Here is a 15,719-nt window from a genome sequence, read left to right on the forward strand (position 1 = left end):
GGCCATCACTCAGAATTACAGGTAAGTCGTGGGGCTCTCTTACAGCGTCACAGCGACATGTGCTCTCGGGATTCCCACTTGGAACCCGGGTAGGGTCCCTGCGGATGAGCCCTTCCAGGGGTAGCAGGGCCCTTTCCCAGAGAGAACCTTGGTTGCCCAGAGGCACCTGAGGCCAGCTCTCAGTGGCGCCTCAGGCCGTATCTGGTCTCGCGTTTATGCTGGAAGGAGAGGATTCTCATTGGGTCTCGGCCCAGAAGACTGTATTTCAAAAGCACGCCTGAGTGAGGCCCAGAGACGGCAGGCGCTTATTTCACGGGAAACTTTCTTGAGGACTAGGCTGGGCGAGGCCCGGGTCAGCCAAGTTTGGACAGCACCTGCAGCGCATCTGCCCGCCCTAGCTGGGCCAGGTGCGTGCCGAGCTGGCCCAGAGAAGCAGAGGGTTCCCTCGCCACCACTATCGCAACCAAGGCCCGCAGTGGTGAGTGACTGGGCCGCAGTGAGTAGGCGAAGGTGGACCAGGCAGCAGGCAGACTGTACCTCACCGCCAGGTGTCTCGTGGTGCCACAGGCCATCCCCCGACCCGGCCCAGGCTCAGGATCCAGCAGCACTATGAGCTCCTCCAGCAGGCGACACAGGGGCTGTGATGCCAGCTTCGGCAGTTCTGGGAGAGCAGTGGAGGGGTGATGGAGAGGAAGGGCAATCTCCCAGTCCACCCTCTCCCTCCCTGGCCTGTCCCCGGCCAACCTCTGCCCACGAGTGGAACCAGAGCCGCCTCCTTCAGTGGGCCCCCTGCCTCGGATGCCTCCCGGGAGCCTGAAGAGGACGAGTGCACAGGGAAGAGAGTATGGATGTCGGTGTCGCCACAAACCAAGCCAGGATACGGGTGGAGGACAACTTTTGCCTGGCGGTGGCACCGCTGGGCGAGCAGGAGGATCACTGCTGAGGTCACCAGCAGAACCAGTACCAGGAGAACCAGCACGACCGGCAGGGCAAAATTCGGCAAGGCCTGCTGAGCGACCTTGCGCTCAGATGTCCACAAGAGGCTGGGCTCCTGGGAGCTAAGGACCGTTGGTCTCCCAGACTTCAGGGGGCAGGGCTCCTTGGGAGGGACCGACCTCTGCAAATAGGTTGGAATAAAGCGGGAGGTGTGCCCCACTCCTGGCCCCTCAGCCTGAACCTCCCATCCTTCTATCCCTCCGTGGGACCAAATCCCCGCCCGATCCAGCTATCCCCCCTCGCTTCCCCGCCCCCCTCCCACACACTTTAACCCAGGTAGATCCCCTGATCCTATTATGCCCCCACCCCATTCTCTTCAGTGGGGCTACACCCCCCTCCCTTGATCCAGACCCCGCCCATCCAATCCCAAGCCACGCCCTCCACCGCCGCCCCGCCTCCAGCGAGCGGCACCCTAGCCCAGGCCCTCGGGAGCCCGACCAGCACCTCTCTGCAGCGCCGCTGTGTTCCGCTCCGGCTCCCCGCGGGAGCAGGGGCCGTGGCTCCGCCGCCACAGGGGCTACATAGCTCCGCATTGTCGGGGTTGCACTGCCCAATAGGACACTCTTTGAAGGGGCGCGACACGTGATCGCCAGAGTCATTGAGCCCGCAGTTTTCCGAAAACTTAGTCTGGTGGGAAACAGGGTCTCACGTGTGGCCGCCCAGCCCCTCCTCTCCGGCACTAGCGACACCCTTTCCCCTTTGTCCTATCCCAGCAGGCCCCACCTCTTGGGCTCTACTAACCCAACCTATCACCGACGTGCCCACCGTCCCCGCACCAGCCCTGCCAGTCTCGACCCTCTCTTCACAGGCCCCGCCCCTCCCATTATCCCCGCCCCGCTCGAGCACCAAGCCCCGCCCACTCCTGATTTACCCACACACCCCACCCTTTGAACACTGCCGCGATCCCGCCCAACAGGCAATACCCCTTCGCCGTGGCCCTAACGTAACCGGTACTATCCCTTCCATCACAAGCTGAGTCCCACATCGTCTTATCTGCGTAAGGCCCGCCGCCCCCACCCCGAAGCAAGCCTCACAGTAACCCACAGACCGTCCCTTCCCTGGCTTCTTATCACCCCCTGGCTCCGCCCGAACATACGCATACCCCCGTCCCCGCTCCTCACCCGGGCAGGGGGGCGGCCCAAAGCGCTGCAGGCAGCTGCCGCAGCACCAGTTATCAGGGTTCCAGTACTCGAGGCGCCCGCAGTGCTGGGAGGCCCCCCGAGGCGCCGCCTGGGCCAGGAGCAGCGCGGCAGTCAGGAGGAGGCATAGGGGCCCCATCCGGGCGGGGTCTGCAGCCTGGGGGGCCGTGACCGCAGGACTTCCGACCACAGCGCTTCCGTCACACTTTCCAGGAAACCCGGGCAGAAGGAAGCAGTGATGTGGGGGCATGGCGTCCCCAGACCCCTTTGGAAGACGGGAATCTACCCCCAGCCCCTAGTCCAGCTCCTGGCCCGTTATCAGAAGGGCCACCAAGACCTCAAGATGCCTAGAATGAGGAGTCCGGAACCACAATGATCAGATTCATATCCCACCTCTGCCATCTTCCTTACCTCTTTTCTCATCCCTAAAACGGGATGACAGTACCTGTCTCAAAGATTTATTGTGAAGAATTAACATCATTGCTTGAAGTAAAGCACTTAGAACAGCACCTGGCATATGGTAAGCTTAAGTAGTAGGTTATTTCCAACTCCCATGTCAGGGCAGCTGACAAGGAGGACCCAGACCTCACCCTCTGGAGACTCCCACTCAACTCCCAGTAACCTTACCTTGGCTCCCTAAACCCAATCTCCTCCCGACTGGGAATCCTCCAACCTGCCACAACTAGGCACCTCCCCCTTGAGAAGCCGGAGAGAGCCGTACTGAGGTTCCCAGCACAGAGGTGTCCCCACCCCACCCAGTCCCACTGAGGGGTTTCTAGAGCCTTGGGCCCTGAGCCTGCTGCTCTCCTACCTGTTGGAAGTTCTACAGCAAAAGTTGTGGCCAGAGCCCAGCCCGCCTCCCCTTTCGTCAGGAGATGTGGGGGTGGAAGGTAACTCCAGCCCACAGCTAGGCTCAAGCTAACAGGTTCTAAACCCTCAATACAGAACTTTATTAGGGGAGGGGTGGTAAGAGAAAGTCCCTGTGTTGAACAGATTACATCACGGAGCCCCGGAGCCTGGGGAAGATGGCACTGGGGGGTTAAGGGAGCTTTCAGGAGGGGTCCTGGCCAGGAACATTTATGCCTGTCAAGGGTGGAGATTAAGGGAGCCAGGGTCTCAGAAGCGGCCATGCCGGTGGTCTGGGGAACGTCGTCGGTTTCTTTCTCGGGGACGGTGGCCGGTATGGGACCTCGGGGGCGACCTGGGGACAGGAGTGGAGAGATGAGGGTTAGAGCTGGAAGGAGTGTGGCCCCGTTCCCCAGGTCTGCCTCTCTGCTCTGGGATGGGGCAGGTAACCAGAGTTCCTGCGTGGTATCAGGACAGGTTCTCAGGGACTGATCTCCGGACTGGAGATCCAGACTGGTCTTGGGTTTGGGGCTTTGGAGTCCCAGCTGGTTTGGGGGTTGAGACTCAGGCGCTGGTCTTTGGACGGTGCTCAGAGCTAGTCTTTGGATATGAAAGACAGACGCTGTTATTGGGGCACAGGATCAGGTCCACCTCGGGGTATAAGGGCCTTAGGGTATGAGACGTCTTGACAGGCTGGTCCTGAGGTACCTGCGCCTGGGTCCCCGCCCATACAGCTGACGTCGGAGGTTCCGAGAGATGGGCCGCAGGTGCATGAAGTTGCAGAAGCCCCCGCGGGTACATTCCCTGGGTAGAGGATGGATGGATGGACAAGGCTGTTGGCAATGACTGCACCCCAACACACAGGAGTCTGGGACTCCAGGTGCCCATCCCACCCCCATACTACCATACCCCATCTCATACTGCCGGCAGCATGACTCCCGGAAGTCGGTGACAGGAGACAGCTCAGCATGCACAGCCTGCCCGTTGAACCAGCGGTTATTGAGTTCAGCCACTGCCCGCTCTGCATCCTCTTCACGCCGAAACTGAGGGCAAAGTCGATCAGGGTCAGCAATCAAACTCAGAAGTCTTTAGGGGATTAGTCAGCAGCTCTGGGGCCGGGCTGGATTTAGTGATGGACCTCAAGCTGTGAGGCTTCAGTGGTGGCCATCAGGCACTGAAATGCCTCCACCTCTAGGCTCTCATGTGGGGACAGGAGGCACCTTGACATAGACATTGCCCACGAGGTGGTCCCCCAGGTTGTCGCACACATTCATCTCTTCAATCTCCCCGTACTTCTCCTGCAGCTCCGTGAACACCTCCTGCGGAAGACCAGGAGGAACTCAGCTGAGCTCCTGTTCCACAGGAAACTCAACCCATCCCTTGCCAACCCTCACCTCGAAGAAGTTATCATAGTGTTCTTGCACCTCGACGTCGCTCACGTGACCTGGGGAGGGGCAGGGTGAAATCAGGGAGTGGCCTGTTGGGGGCTGTCCGCCCTGCCCCCAAGACCGGTCCCTCACTCACAGTGCGATCCGTCTGCGGTTTGGGCGGTGTTCTGTGGATTCCGGTACAGGTTGAGCAGCACTATGGTCTGAACAGAATTTAAAGGGGGCGGGCCTGAGCGCATGCAAAGGGGTGAGGTGAGGTATGAAGGCTGGGGGTGAGACTTGGCAACAGAGAAGAAGCCTAAGCATCTTGAGTGCATCAAGCGATGCTTGCCCCGAAGGAAACCAGAAGAGACACCTAGCACTCGGGGACAGCCCAGCGGTGTAATTTGTACGTACGGGGGCGTGGCAAGTTCCTCGGAGAAGGGCCTGAAGGAAAGGGGAGGAACCTGCAGAGGCCCGACACGAAAAAAGCCGGTGGTGGGGTGGGGCTTAGAAATCCGGAAAAGGCGGGACCTCGTGGTGACGGCCAACAGAAGGGGAATGGCCGGGAGGCGTTAACCCTCAAGGCTCCGTGCCGGGTCTCACCTGGCTGAAAGTCGGTTTGTTGTGAAGCCGGGAGCACCGGTCCCCGTGCCGGCAGGCCCCGATCTTAAAGTAAAAAGAGCAGTTAACCCTGGAAGAGGTGCAAAGACAGAGGTGAACCGAGGGCCGGGGAGGCCGGACACCCCAGAAACACCGCCCAACGCCTCCCAGCCACCAGGGAACCAAATGTCCCGGTCCCGGCCCCCGCAAGGGGCCACTCCCTGCGCCCGTTCTCACTTGTCCTTTTCAGTCCCGAATATCGAAGCTAAATATTCAGCCATTTTTACCCGAACCCTCCAACACTCTCTGCTCTTTACGTCATTTCCGTTGCTTAAGAGCGTTGGGAAGTGTAGTTGGTCGCTGCCTCCCGACACAGCACGCGCTCAGAAACCGCCTACTGCGCTTGCGGGTTAGAGCCCTGCGCCCTCCCTGCAAAATCACCACCTGGAGTTCCCTGAAGGCGCATGCGTATAGCGTTGCCGCATCCAAAAAGACTACAAACTCCAGAGATACTTGCGGTATGTCGCGCAAACGTCCGGAATTGCAAGTGGCTAAGGCTTCCAAGCGGAGGAAGTAGATTGCACTGGTGAGTTGGGGTCCGTTCGCGCCCCTGAATAAACATGAAGAGCGTTCGACCCAGTCAGCTTGCTGGTGGGGGCCGGGGTACCCTTCTTTCGGCAAACCCACCCTTCAGTTTATCTCCGTTTTGTCGTTATAGGGGCGTGGTTGTTTTCGATCCCTGCATCTGTCACTTGGGGTCAAGGCTAGGCTCCTGCCCTACAGACCCGCGGGACGACTCGGCCTCAGCGCAACTATGAACTTGGAGCGGGTGTCTAACGAGGAGAAGTTGAATCTGTGCCGGAAGTACTACCTGGGTAAGGGGCCGGTTCCTAGGATCCCAGGAGAAGAGAGGGGACCGGACTAGAGCGCCTGAGGGAAGAGAGCCTGGGGGCCTGGATTCTTGAGTCTAAGGGATAAAGCGACTGGGGTTGCGGACTCCTGGATCTGAGGGAAGGGCCTGGGACCTGAGGAAAGAGGAAGCTGGAGCCTCAGCTTCTGGGTCCCAAGAGACGGGGGGAGTTGGGCCGGACTCTGGGTCCTGAGAAAGAGATGAATGAGGAGTCAGATTTGGGGGCCCTGGGGGGGGGGGCAGGATTTCTAAGTCTCTGATAGCAGAGATCTCCATTTGAACTTGGATATGGGGGAGGGCCTTCCGTCCTCTAGGTGGGAGTTGGGGCAGGGGGAGGGGAGGGAGAGGAGGATCCTCACTGCCTTACATTCCAGTTTGTTTGTTTTTTCTCTTAGGTGGGTTTGCTTTCCTGCCTTTTCTCTGGTTGGTCAACATCTTCTGGTTCTTCCGAGAGGCCTTCCTTGTCCCAGCATACACGGAGCAGAGCCAAATCAAAGGCTGTGAGTCCAGGGCACAGATGAAGGGAGGCCATCGGGTGTTGGAAGGGAATGATGGAGGTTCCAAAATTCTGGGGCTCTGGAAGAGACGAGAGGGCCAGCATGGGGCGGGGGGGGGGGGGGGGGGCTGGGCAGGACAGGTGGAGGCCAACCTTACCCATTCCTGTTCCCTTTTACAGATGTCTGGCGCTCAGCTTTGGGCTTCCTCTTCTGGGTGATTGTGCTCACCACCTGGATCACCATCTTCCAGATCTACCGGCCCCGTTGGGGCGCCCTTGGTGACTACCTCTCCTTCACCATACCCCTGGGTACTCCCTGATAGCTTCCTCCACACAGGCCTGGGACCTGCTCATTCGCCCAGGATGGGCTTCTCTACTCTAAGCTCACTCTCAAACCCCTAAGACTTGTTCTCACTTCCTATGTTCTTTGCTGACATCCCCCAATAAAGGACTCTATTCTCTATATTGACTTCCTGGATCTTTTGGAGCTTGAAGCATAAAATGATTATTACTATTCAGAAATACGTATTGAATGCCCACTTTGTGCCAGGCTTAGTGCTTCACACATTATGTGCAATCCTTCATTCTCTGCACCCTCTGAAATAGGAACTTTCCTGCTCAGGAACCCTGTTTTCCAGACGCAGAACTAAGAAAGGAATAATGCTTGCATTACTAGGGGCTTTTATCCTGTGCTGGTGGTGTGTGAATTTGAAAACTGTACTTTTCCCCTTGGTCTCAGTATTCTCATCAGAAATGTGGATATCAATGCTACCTCCTAGAATTTATCTGAGCCAAAACGTATGTGGTAAATGGAAGTTTCCCATTTTCTGAAGATGTTGTCCGCAGCAACAGACACAGCCAAGAGCTTTATCAGAGAAGGCTTCCTTGACTATCTTATTTAAAATTTCAGTCCCTACCTTAGTACTCCCTATATGCCTTCAGGTTGTATCCTTTCTCATTACATTTAATTTGAAATGTTTCACTTGTTTCTTGTAATCTTAACATCCTCTAAAATATACGCTTTATTACGTTTTGTTCAGTGCAGTGTCCCCAGTGCCTAGAAGAGTGCCTGGCACACTAATAAATACTTGCTAAATAAAAGGTTGTGCCTGAAGAGAGGTTAACAGGTAGCTGGCACCTAGCAAGTGCTCAGTAAGACTGAACCCGGCCTAACTCCAGACTTCTCCTCCTCAGGGACAAGAAGGACTCCCACGGTTAAATAAACGGGTCGACAGCTAAACTGGTGTTACTCAAAGGTTCTAACACTACAAGTTCCAAGAAGCCTCGCGAAGCCCTGATCCTACATCACCCACCGTGCCTCGCGCGGCGCAGCCGCCGTTACTCTAGCTGCGTCTCGAGAGCTGGAACTACACCTCCCAGGAAGCGCTCCGGGATGTCGTTGGTTTGTTTCCGGAAACGGGGCCTCAGAAAGGTGGGACTTAGACCTGGGAGCCGATGGCGGCAGCTGTCAATTGGTCAGGGACGAGATCGACGGTTGCACTGACAAATGGAAATAAGGAATTGCCAAAGGGGCCCGCCCACAGAAGGGAAACTACTGGAGGTGGCGGCTGCAGTGGCGGTCGCCGCCGGACACTCCTCAGCGCGGAGGACTGGGCGCGCACAAAGCTTACCTTGACCTCTTCCCGTCTGCCTTCAGCTTTGATTTGTGACACTGGGCTCTTCTGGGCTCTTCTGACCCAGTTAGCCACATCTCAGACCCAAACCATGTTCCCGGTGAAGGTGAAAGTGGAGAAATCAGGTGAGGACCCCGAGGTAAGGGGCTTTTAGGGGAGCACTGACCGATCGGGGTATGGGAGTCCCGAAAGACAGGATTATCGCGATAAGACGGACCACGCGACTTCCTGCCGCCCATCTGACTATCGCTATGTCAGACCATGGAACGATTCTTGCCCTCTTCATACTTTCCCGGTTTGTGCTCAAGGTAGCGTTGAGACTGAATGGTGGTGGCTCAGACCGTGTGGTGCGGTAAGACACCGGGATCCCGAGCCGTGTGACTCTGAAAAGGAGTCTTCTTGGCTTTGCCTCAGTTGCCCTGTTTCCAGCAGTGGTCATTTCCAGCAAAGGTCAAGCATTGTGCTCAGCGCCTGAAGTACAGGGAAGCTTTTAATCCTGGCAATCACTGTATCCCAACAGTCCTAGGAAGTAGGAGAAATGTGGTGGGGGGGGAAACCGAAGCTGAGAGAGAGGAAGTCATTTTGAGTTGGGCCCGAGTTGATGGGAAATCAGGACTGGCATATTGAGGGTGGTGGTGGGAGAGGCACAGAATCCAGACTAAAAAGCAAAATGATGTGTAGGGTGTTTGATGGTATAAGTGGTAATAAAACGAAACAGGAGAAGGTCAGATCTGACAGGATGAGGGAGAGAGCTATGAGGATAGGTGAGGAAACAGCAAATCCGACCAAGGAAATAGCTCCGAAGAGGCCCTGAGGTGGAAGACTCATCTGGCCTGTGCAAGGACGGGCAGGGAGGCCAGTGTGGCTGGAGCAGAGGGAGTGAGGTGGGGAGCGGGAGGGAATGACGGCAAAGAGTGAGAAGGAGGAGGACAGATCTTGTGGGCGCAAGTTAGGACTTTGGCTTTTGTTTTGAGGGAAATGGGGAGCCAAGGGAGGGTTTGAAGCTGAGGAGCGAGTTAATAAAAATGCCCCCCCAAACGCCAAAAAAATCGTGGGTGGAAGAGTAAAGGCTTGGCCACAAATGATGGTTGGGGGGCAGGGGTAGGCAGGGTCATGGAGGCCTGTGAACACCGGGCTGAAGAGCTCAGTCCCGGGGCTCTGCAGAATTGTGGAGTGTTCTGAGCAGGAGAGGATCAGCGTTGGTTTGGTTTTCCAAAGAGTCCTCTGGCCACCTTGTGGAGGTTAGGTCAGAAGAGGAAATTGAGGCTGGGAGCCCAGGAGAAGGAAGGGAGAGGACTGGGGTAGGGAGGGGGTACATGGAGAGACACTCAGGAGACCAAGTGGACAGGCCATGGGTTTGGTGAGCTGGGTGGGGGAGGGTGAGAGGTGTCTATTATGAGGCTCAGGGAGGGACTAGGAGACAGTGGGGCTAGCCCCGAGATGGGGGCCCAAGAAAAGGGGTAAAGCATAGAGAGGCACTAAGCCTAGTGTGGGACCCAGTAGATGGTAGGGGCCTAGGGGATGTCTAGAGAAAGGTATCTAGGAGACCTTGGGATCCCAAGGTCTAAGGTTCAGAAGAGAAGCAGGGGCTAGGGAAAGAGATGTGGATATGATCTATACCTTGGCTCCTTCCCAGGGCTCTTTGCTAGAATCTCAGCTGTCCCTAGCCCTTCACCCCCACCCTGTCTGTCCTCAGTGATGTTGGGAATCCCTGTGTCTCCCCATCCCAGGGCTGGCAAAGCATGTCCCCAAGTGTCCTTCCAGGCTTTGAGCATTGGGCCAGAGTGATGCTAGGTACTGGTTGGAAGAAGAGAGCAAACACCTCACAAGAGCAAGAGGAGAATATTTATAACATCATCACCTCCTTAAGTTCTATGATGAGGGGAAGTAAACACATAGGCCGACAGAGCCAGGAATGCAGGAAGGGGGGCCTAGATGTCATTTCCTGCCCAAAATGGATATTTTAGGTGCAGTCTCCAGATTATTAAATGTTGTCCATTCAGATTTAGTTCAGATTTAAAATAACACCACTGCCTCAGCCAAACAAAGCACATCTGGGGGCTAGATTCTGCACCCAGTTTGAGTCTCTGCCTTATAACTTCAGCTGTGGAGCCAGATGGCCTGTGTGCAAATCCTCAGCCCTGCAATTTCCTCGCTGTGTGACTTTGAGCAAGTAGCCTAACTTCTCTGTGCCTCAGTTTCATCATACATAAGATGGGGATAATCATATCTACCTGCCAGAGTTACTGTGAAAATGTAACAGGGTTAATGTGGGTGATGTGCTTGGAACAATTCTTGGCACATAAAAGTACTCTGTACAACTTACTTATTATTATTACTGCTTGTTGTGAAGAGACTCATACACACCATAGGTTTATTTAAACCTCACAACAGTCCTTGCAGATAGGTATCATTGGGAGACCTATTTTCAAGGTGAGGAAACGGGCTCAGTGAGGTAAGGTGACTTGCCTTTGGTCACACATGAGCATGTGGGACAACCGTGGGACCCAGCGCTCTTGCTCATCACATCAGTTGGCTTTGCCCACTGCACCCTCCTGGCTGAAGGCTTGGATATGCGTGCCCCTCCCCCAGCCCAGTTGGCTGCCCACCCGCCTTGGGCCTGGGAACTGACTCCTGCTCGGTATCTTCTTCCCCAGAGCTGGAGATGGCCAAGGCCCGGAACCAACTTGATGCTGTTTTGCAGTGTCTGCTGGAGAAGAGTCACATGGACAGGTTGGGACCTGGCCAGGCACGGGCCATAGGGGGTTGGGAGTCCTGGCAAGTTGGACCCTCTGGTCCTGGGGGGATGTGGGTAGGACCCCAGAGGCTGGCTTAGGGAGCAAGGGGCCCCATGGAAAAGCCACTCAGTGCCTTCCCACTCAGCCCTGGAAACCCCGAGCCCACAGTTCTCTTCTGTACCAGGGAGCGTCTGGAGGAGGAAGCTGGGAAAACCCCCTCAGACACCCACAACAAGTAAGTTTTGTGGATGGGATCTGTATCTGAGGGTTTGTGCTGGACAACTTCCTGCCTCGTCCAAGCTTCCTCCACCGTAGTCCTAACCACCCTGCATGTACAGAGACCCTGCGGCAGCAGAAGCTTAGGTCCCCTCATGGTTGCCACCTACCGCCCTGGAGGCGTGAGCGGGACACAGGTCTAAGGGGTTGGTGGGGTCCATGCAAACATCTCAGCATCCCCAGGGCGCCCTTTGGGCGGTTTTGAGTGGGCGTTTTTTCGAGGGTCAGCCTGCTGACACCTTGTCTCTCCCCACAGGGATTGTTCCATTGCAGCCACTGGCAAACGGTAAGGTGGCAGGGACCCCAGCTGACTGACGGGAGGTCGCCAGCCCCCGCCCCGGTCCTGATGTTCTCCTGCCCCACACAGGCCATCTGCCCGCTTCCCCCACCAGCGGAGGAAGAAGAGGAGGGAGATGGATGACGGGCTGGCTGAGGGAGGCCCACAGCGATCCAGTGAGTAGGCGGTGGTTCTAGAGGGCAGGCCGGGTCGGGGAGCTGTGGGAGGACGGTCACACACCTTCCCCTCCCATTACGCTAGACACGTATGTGATCAAGCTGTTTGACCGGAGTGTGGACTTGGCTCAGTTCAGTGAGAACACACCGCTCTACCCAATCTGCCGAGCCTGGATGCGCAACAGCCCCTCAGTGCGTGAGCGTGAACGCTCACCCAGCTCACCACTGCCCCCACTGCCTGAGGATGAGGAGGTTGGATATGTGGTGGGCCCCCTCTCAACAGCCAGTGGGTAGATGGTGAAAGGTGTCCTCTCCCAAAGCTAGTGGGATAGATAGGCACGGGTCTCTGTGATTTCTGGATCCGGTGAGGCACACAGATGCGAACCCTTTGGCCGAGGGTATGGCTGGAACTCCTTGAAGCAGACAGACATGATACCTGGCCTGAGAGGGAGAGGGGACAGGGCTCCCTTGGGCAGGTAGATGTGCCCTCCAAGATTAGAGGTTCCCAAAAGCTGGGGGGCTTGACAGGGGTCCTTACTGCAAACAGGTGTAGCCACCTGGCCTAGGGGAGCAGATGGAGGTTACTGGGCTGACTAGGAGTGATTGGGGGTCCCTGGGCTGGACAGAATACAGGCAGGGATCCCTGGAGCAGACATTTCTTTGACATGGCTCTTAAGACAGGTCCCCAGTGAGACCCTCGTGTCTGCTGTCACTGGGAAAGGCAGGAGGGGGGAAGTGTGTACTGCTGGCCCTCTTCTCTAACTCTCTTGGGCCTGGTGTGGGGCCCTTGTGTCCCCAGAGTTCAGAGGTCACCAATAGCAAGAGTCGTGACGTGTACAAGCTGCCTCCACCCACAGCCCCTGGGCCACCTGGAGATGCTTGCAGATCCCGAATTCCATCCCCCCTGCAGCCTGAGACCCAGGGTACCCCTGATGATGAGGTGGGTACGCAGGCTGGCCCAGGGCCGTGGGCAGATGGTACGGGGCTTGGGCATGGCCAACCCCGCCTGGCCTCTCTGTCCACGCAGCCCTCCGAGCCTGAGCCCTCACCATCCACGCTCATCTACCGCAACATGCAGCGCTGGAAACGCATCCGCCAGAGGTGAGCGTCCCCGAACCTGCTTGTACCCCTATGGCTTCTTCCCCAACTGCTGAGTCCTCCCTCTGCTTCTCTACCCCCAACACAGGTGGAAGGAGGCATCTCATCGGAACCAGCTTCGGTACTCAGAAAGCATGAAGATCCTGCGGGAGATGTATGAGCGACAGTGATGTTCCCCTGCCCACCACATCCCCCCAATAAACATTCCCCTCCTTCCCACCTCCACACTGGCCTCTCCTTGCTCCAGCCCATATTTCCCAGCGCAGACATAAAGCAGTTGGCACAGCTCTAGCACATTTATTGGGGGAACAGATAAGGGGATGGGGTGGCAGGAAATTCAAGGAGGGAGAAGGATTGTGGGGCACCAAAGCAAAAGTGGCCGCTTGGTTGGATCTTGGAGAACAAGGGGAGGTATGTGGTTGGAGATGAGGGGATTACAGCAAAATGATGGGGTTCTGGTTAGAGCTGGGGATGGGGCTTAGGATATCTGTGCAGAGTCTGGAGAGATGGGGAGGGTATCTGTGCACTCGGAGGTTGAGGGTCCTGCTAGGCCTGGAATAGGTGTCCAAGGGTGGGGGGTCAGAAAAAGGGTTTAAAAGTCTGGGATGGGGGCGCTGGCTGGGGTTTCAAGTCACAAGATGGGTGGGGGGAGTAGATTGTCCAGTTGGAGTGAGGGGAAGGATCCAGAATCTTGAGGACCAGGCGTTGGATGGTCTGGGATATTTGAGGGGTGGAGAGGGATTATGCTTAACTGGCCTAGGGTGGGGGCAGGGCTGTCCACACCATAATGTGGTGTTGGAGAGGGAAAAGGATTAAAATGGGATGTGGAGATATTTTAATAGATGAGTCAGAAGGAAGCAGAGGAGGGAGTTTTGAGTGGGTTTATATGCCAAGAAAGTGGGGCCAGTGGGGCCGGGAGACTGTAGGCTGAAGGGTTGTCCGTGTACGGCCTGGAAGCTAGGGAGGTGTCAGGAGTCCGAAAGCTGGAGGGGGTGTGAGAACGGGAGTGTCAGAGGAATGGTCTACGTTACCAGGGAAGAGTCTACGTGGGGAGGGTCAGGGTAGGATCCCAGATTGGGTGGGTGGTTTGGGCGCGCTCGGGACATCTGGCTGGGCGGAGTCAGGTCGGCTTTAAAAGAGGGGGCTTGAGGCGGCTCCCGGGGTTCAGACGTGACGTCTACTTGGCAGCAGCCTGCGGCTGTGGCAGTGGGGCCTGGGGCGTTGTGGGTGCGGCCTGGATGGACAGGACGCCCTCAGGGGACAGCGCGGACGTCACGGCGGCAGGGTCCACACCAGGCGGCAAGCGGTAGCGGCGGTGGAACTCGCGCGCGATGTATCCGTGCTCATCCTGGAGAGAGAGACTTGAGCGGCCCCAACCCTTTTCCTGTGGATGCCCCGCCCCTCCGGCCTGCGGATCCACCTACGCGTTCTGGCCCCACCCCTACCAGCGGGCTCACCGGGCGCTCCTCGTGGCGCGCATGCACCTCCACGTGGTCGCCAACCACCTTGACGGCGATTTCCTCCGGGGAGAAGTGCTTCACGTCCAGCAGCACCGAGAAATGCCCGGGTTCCGTTGGGACCTAAGCACAGCCCGATCGTCATCGGCGGGGCGAGGCTCCTCCCCCGGTCGGTTCCGGGGCTGCCCCTGTCCCAGGCCTCCGGAACTGGGCAATCCATTCCTTTCCTACTTGTAGCCCCGGAGGATCTCTTCACCCAGAATAACTGGGATCACCCCTCCCCCTGTGATCACTGAGATTCTCTCATCCAGAGTGATGAGGTCCCCCCTTCCCCTGCAAGGTCAGGGACCTCGGCTCTCACAGAGTCAGGCCTGCCCCCTCCCCGTGTCAGAGTGTTCTTTGGACACTGAATCCCCAGGCCCCCATCCCTCAGAACCCCTGGTGCACTTACTGCACACCGCCCCCCCACCAGAAATTGCCAAGATGCCTCTTCCCCCAGCTTCCAGAGTCATCTTTCTACCCTCCCACTGGAGTCACGGGGCCGCTTACGCCCTTAACAGTTACCAGTATCCACCCCCACTTCTCAGAGTGGCCAGGCCCCCCTTTCTCAAGTCACAGGACCCTCCCTCCCCTCTGTCTCTCCAGGAGGCAGAGGGTCGCCACATACATACAGTCTCCAAACTCTTCCCCGAGAATGACAAAACATTCCCTCCCCTCAGGAGTCCCTGGGAACCCCCATGCCCTTCAGAATAACTGAGCGCCCCCCTTTCCCCAGATTTCCTGGGTCACCAGCCTCCTTCTGAGTCACCAACGCTCCCCTCAGAGTGACGGCCCCACCCTATCCGTGACTCAGCCGTTCCAGCCCCTCAGAGCTGAGACCCTCCTCAGATGGGCAGGGACCTCCCACCCGCTTCAGTAATCCGGCCTGTGAAATTCCATACTCAGGGAACTCTGGAAGCCCCTCTGAGTGGCCGGACTCTCCACCCCGCTCAAAGTCGGGGGACATTCCTCACCCTCCCCCCTCCCCGGGATGACCGGGGCTCGAGCCTTGCAAGTGGTCGAGTTACCGCCCTCCCCCAGGCCTGGCACCTGGGCGGTAGGCAGCGCCACGCTGGGTGCGCGCAGGTAGTAGGGGGCCAGTGAGGCGGGGCAGAGCGCAGCCAGCTCGGCCTCCAGCAGCCCCTCGCCGAAGCGCTGGTCGAAGAGGCGCCCGGGCAACGGGGTCGAGGCGCGGCGCAGCCAAGACGGCTGCACAGGCACGGGGATCTCCATCCTGCTTCGCCGCCGCCGCCGCCGCCACCGCCCTTAGGCTCCGCAGTGCCCCTGCGTGCGCCGCAGCCGCTCTTATAGTACGCGCCTTGTGTCCGCCCCTCGGCGGGCCGCCCGGGGACATTGGGACCGCGGCCAGCCCCGGCCATTAATAGAGTCTTACTTAGAAAGCCCAACAATGACTTGGCCATTTATTAAGCGCCTGCTGGATGCCAGAGAGGTGATCCCCCGATATCCCAAAGGGGAAACTAAGGCTGAGGAGGTGGAGCCTTGCCGAGTGGGTAGGACGGCGCGGCATTTGGGACCCGGGGCCCGAAAACCCCTGCGCAGAGTTCGCAGGCCCTTTAATCCACCCCCGCCCCGCAGGCAGCTCTGGGGATGACGCAGATGGCGGTCTTAGGAGCAGATTCTTGGGTACAGGGAATGTGGTAGCCGGC

At 57.7% G+C, this 15,719-nt stretch overlaps 5 protein-coding genes across 12 annotated transcripts; 2 read left to right on the top strand and 3 right to left on the bottom strand.

Annotated features, from left to right (window-relative positions):
* Positions 1 to 40: 40 nt before the first annotated feature.
* IGFLR1 (IGF like family receptor 1) lies at positions 41 to 2,606 on the bottom strand. Of its 2 annotated transcripts, XM_045891303.3 has the most exons (4): positions 2,118 to 2,606; positions 1,441 to 1,640; positions 745 to 1,117; positions 41 to 661 (listed from the first exon to the last, which is right to left on the bottom strand). In XM_045891303.3, exons 1-4 carry the CDS (start codon positions 2,383 to 2,385, stop codon positions 354 to 356), a joined length of 1,149 nt encoding a protein of 382 aa, XP_045747259.1. In that variant the 5' UTR covers positions 2,386 to 2,606; the 3' UTR covers positions 41 to 353. The 2 variants fall into 2 exon arrangements, with proteins under 2 accessions (XP_045747259.1, XP_045747258.1); XM_045891302.3 differs by lacking the exon at positions 1,441 to 1,640 and having other exon boundaries at positions 745 to 813.
* Positions 2,607 to 3,018: 412 nt separating this feature from the next.
* Positions 3,019 to 6,330, bottom strand: U2AF1L4 (U2 small nuclear RNA auxiliary factor 1 like 4). 3 transcript variants are annotated; one of them, XM_064580735.1, is made up of 9 exons: positions 6,229 to 6,330; positions 5,469 to 5,561; positions 4,955 to 5,042; positions 4,506 to 4,572; positions 4,376 to 4,425; positions 4,202 to 4,300; positions 3,903 to 4,024; positions 3,690 to 3,785; positions 3,019 to 3,336 (listed from the first exon to the last, which is right to left on the bottom strand). In XM_064580735.1, the coding sequence occupies exons 1-9, from the start codon at positions 6,294 to 6,296 to the stop codon at positions 3,252 to 3,254; spliced, it is 768 nt and encodes a 255-aa protein (XP_064436805.1). In that variant the 5' UTR covers positions 6,297 to 6,330; the 3' UTR covers positions 3,019 to 3,251. The 3 variants fall into 3 exon arrangements, with proteins under 3 accessions (XP_064436805.1, XP_064436804.1, XP_045747256.1); XM_064580734.1 differs by having other exon boundaries at positions 3,020 to 3,336; positions 3,891 to 4,024; XM_045891300.3 differs by lacking the exons at positions 5,469 to 5,561; positions 6,229 to 6,330 and adding an exon at positions 5,189 to 5,371 and having other exon boundaries at positions 3,020 to 3,336; positions 3,891 to 4,024.
* On the top strand, positions 5,401 to 6,820 carry PSENEN (presenilin enhancer, gamma-secretase subunit). The gene is made up of 4 exons (XM_045891304.3): positions 5,401 to 5,537; positions 5,670 to 5,826; positions 6,257 to 6,361; positions 6,538 to 6,820. Exons 2-4 carry the CDS (start codon positions 5,766 to 5,768, stop codon positions 6,675 to 6,677), a joined length of 306 nt encoding a protein of 101 aa, XP_045747260.1. The 5' UTR covers positions 5,401 to 5,537; positions 5,670 to 5,765; the 3' UTR covers positions 6,678 to 6,820.
* A 127-nt stretch (positions 6,821 to 6,947) lies between these two features.
* Positions 6,948 to 12,781, top strand: LIN37 (lin-37 DREAM MuvB core complex component). Of its 4 annotated transcripts, none has more exons than XM_054511370.2 (9): positions 7,535 to 8,130; positions 10,649 to 10,724; positions 10,914 to 10,964; positions 11,262 to 11,291; positions 11,373 to 11,458; positions 11,544 to 11,710; positions 12,258 to 12,398; positions 12,486 to 12,559; positions 12,645 to 12,781. In XM_054511370.2, the coding sequence occupies exons 2-9, from the start codon at positions 10,657 to 10,659 to the stop codon at positions 12,724 to 12,726; spliced, it is 699 nt and encodes a 232-aa protein (XP_054367345.1). In that variant the 5' UTR covers positions 7,535 to 8,130; positions 10,649 to 10,656; the 3' UTR covers positions 12,727 to 12,781. The 4 variants fall into 4 exon arrangements, with proteins under 4 accessions (XP_064436802.1, XP_054367344.1, XP_054367345.1 ...); XM_045891311.3 differs by having other exon boundaries at positions 7,535 to 8,116; XM_064580732.1 differs by lacking the exon at positions 11,544 to 11,710 and having other exon boundaries at positions 6,948 to 8,130; positions 10,875 to 10,964.
* Positions 12,782 to 12,837: 56 nt separating this feature from the next.
* HSPB6 (heat shock protein family B (small) member 6) lies at positions 12,838 to 15,349 on the bottom strand. 2 transcript variants are annotated; one of them, XM_045891312.3, is made up of 3 exons: positions 15,103 to 15,349; positions 14,002 to 14,136; positions 12,838 to 13,904 (listed from the first exon to the last, which is right to left on the bottom strand). In XM_045891312.3, the coding sequence occupies exons 1-3, from the start codon at positions 15,283 to 15,285 to the stop codon at positions 13,734 to 13,736; spliced, it is 489 nt and encodes a 162-aa protein (XP_045747268.1). In that variant the 5' UTR covers positions 15,286 to 15,349; the 3' UTR covers positions 12,838 to 13,733. The 2 variants fall into 2 exon arrangements, with proteins under 2 accessions (XP_045747268.1, XP_045747269.1); XM_045891313.3 differs by having other exon boundaries at positions 14,014 to 14,136; positions 15,103 to 15,347.
* Positions 15,350 to 15,719: the final 370 nt, after the last annotated feature.

The sequence above is a fragment of the Mirounga angustirostris genome, unplaced genomic scaffold, assembly GCF_029215605.1.
Source record: "Mirounga angustirostris isolate CCGP_5_RB_7025 unplaced genomic scaffold, mMirAng1.0.hap1 SCAF_16, whole genome shotgun sequence".
NCBI classification, from domain to species: Eukaryota; Metazoa; Chordata; class Mammalia; order Carnivora; family Phocidae; genus Mirounga; species Mirounga angustirostris.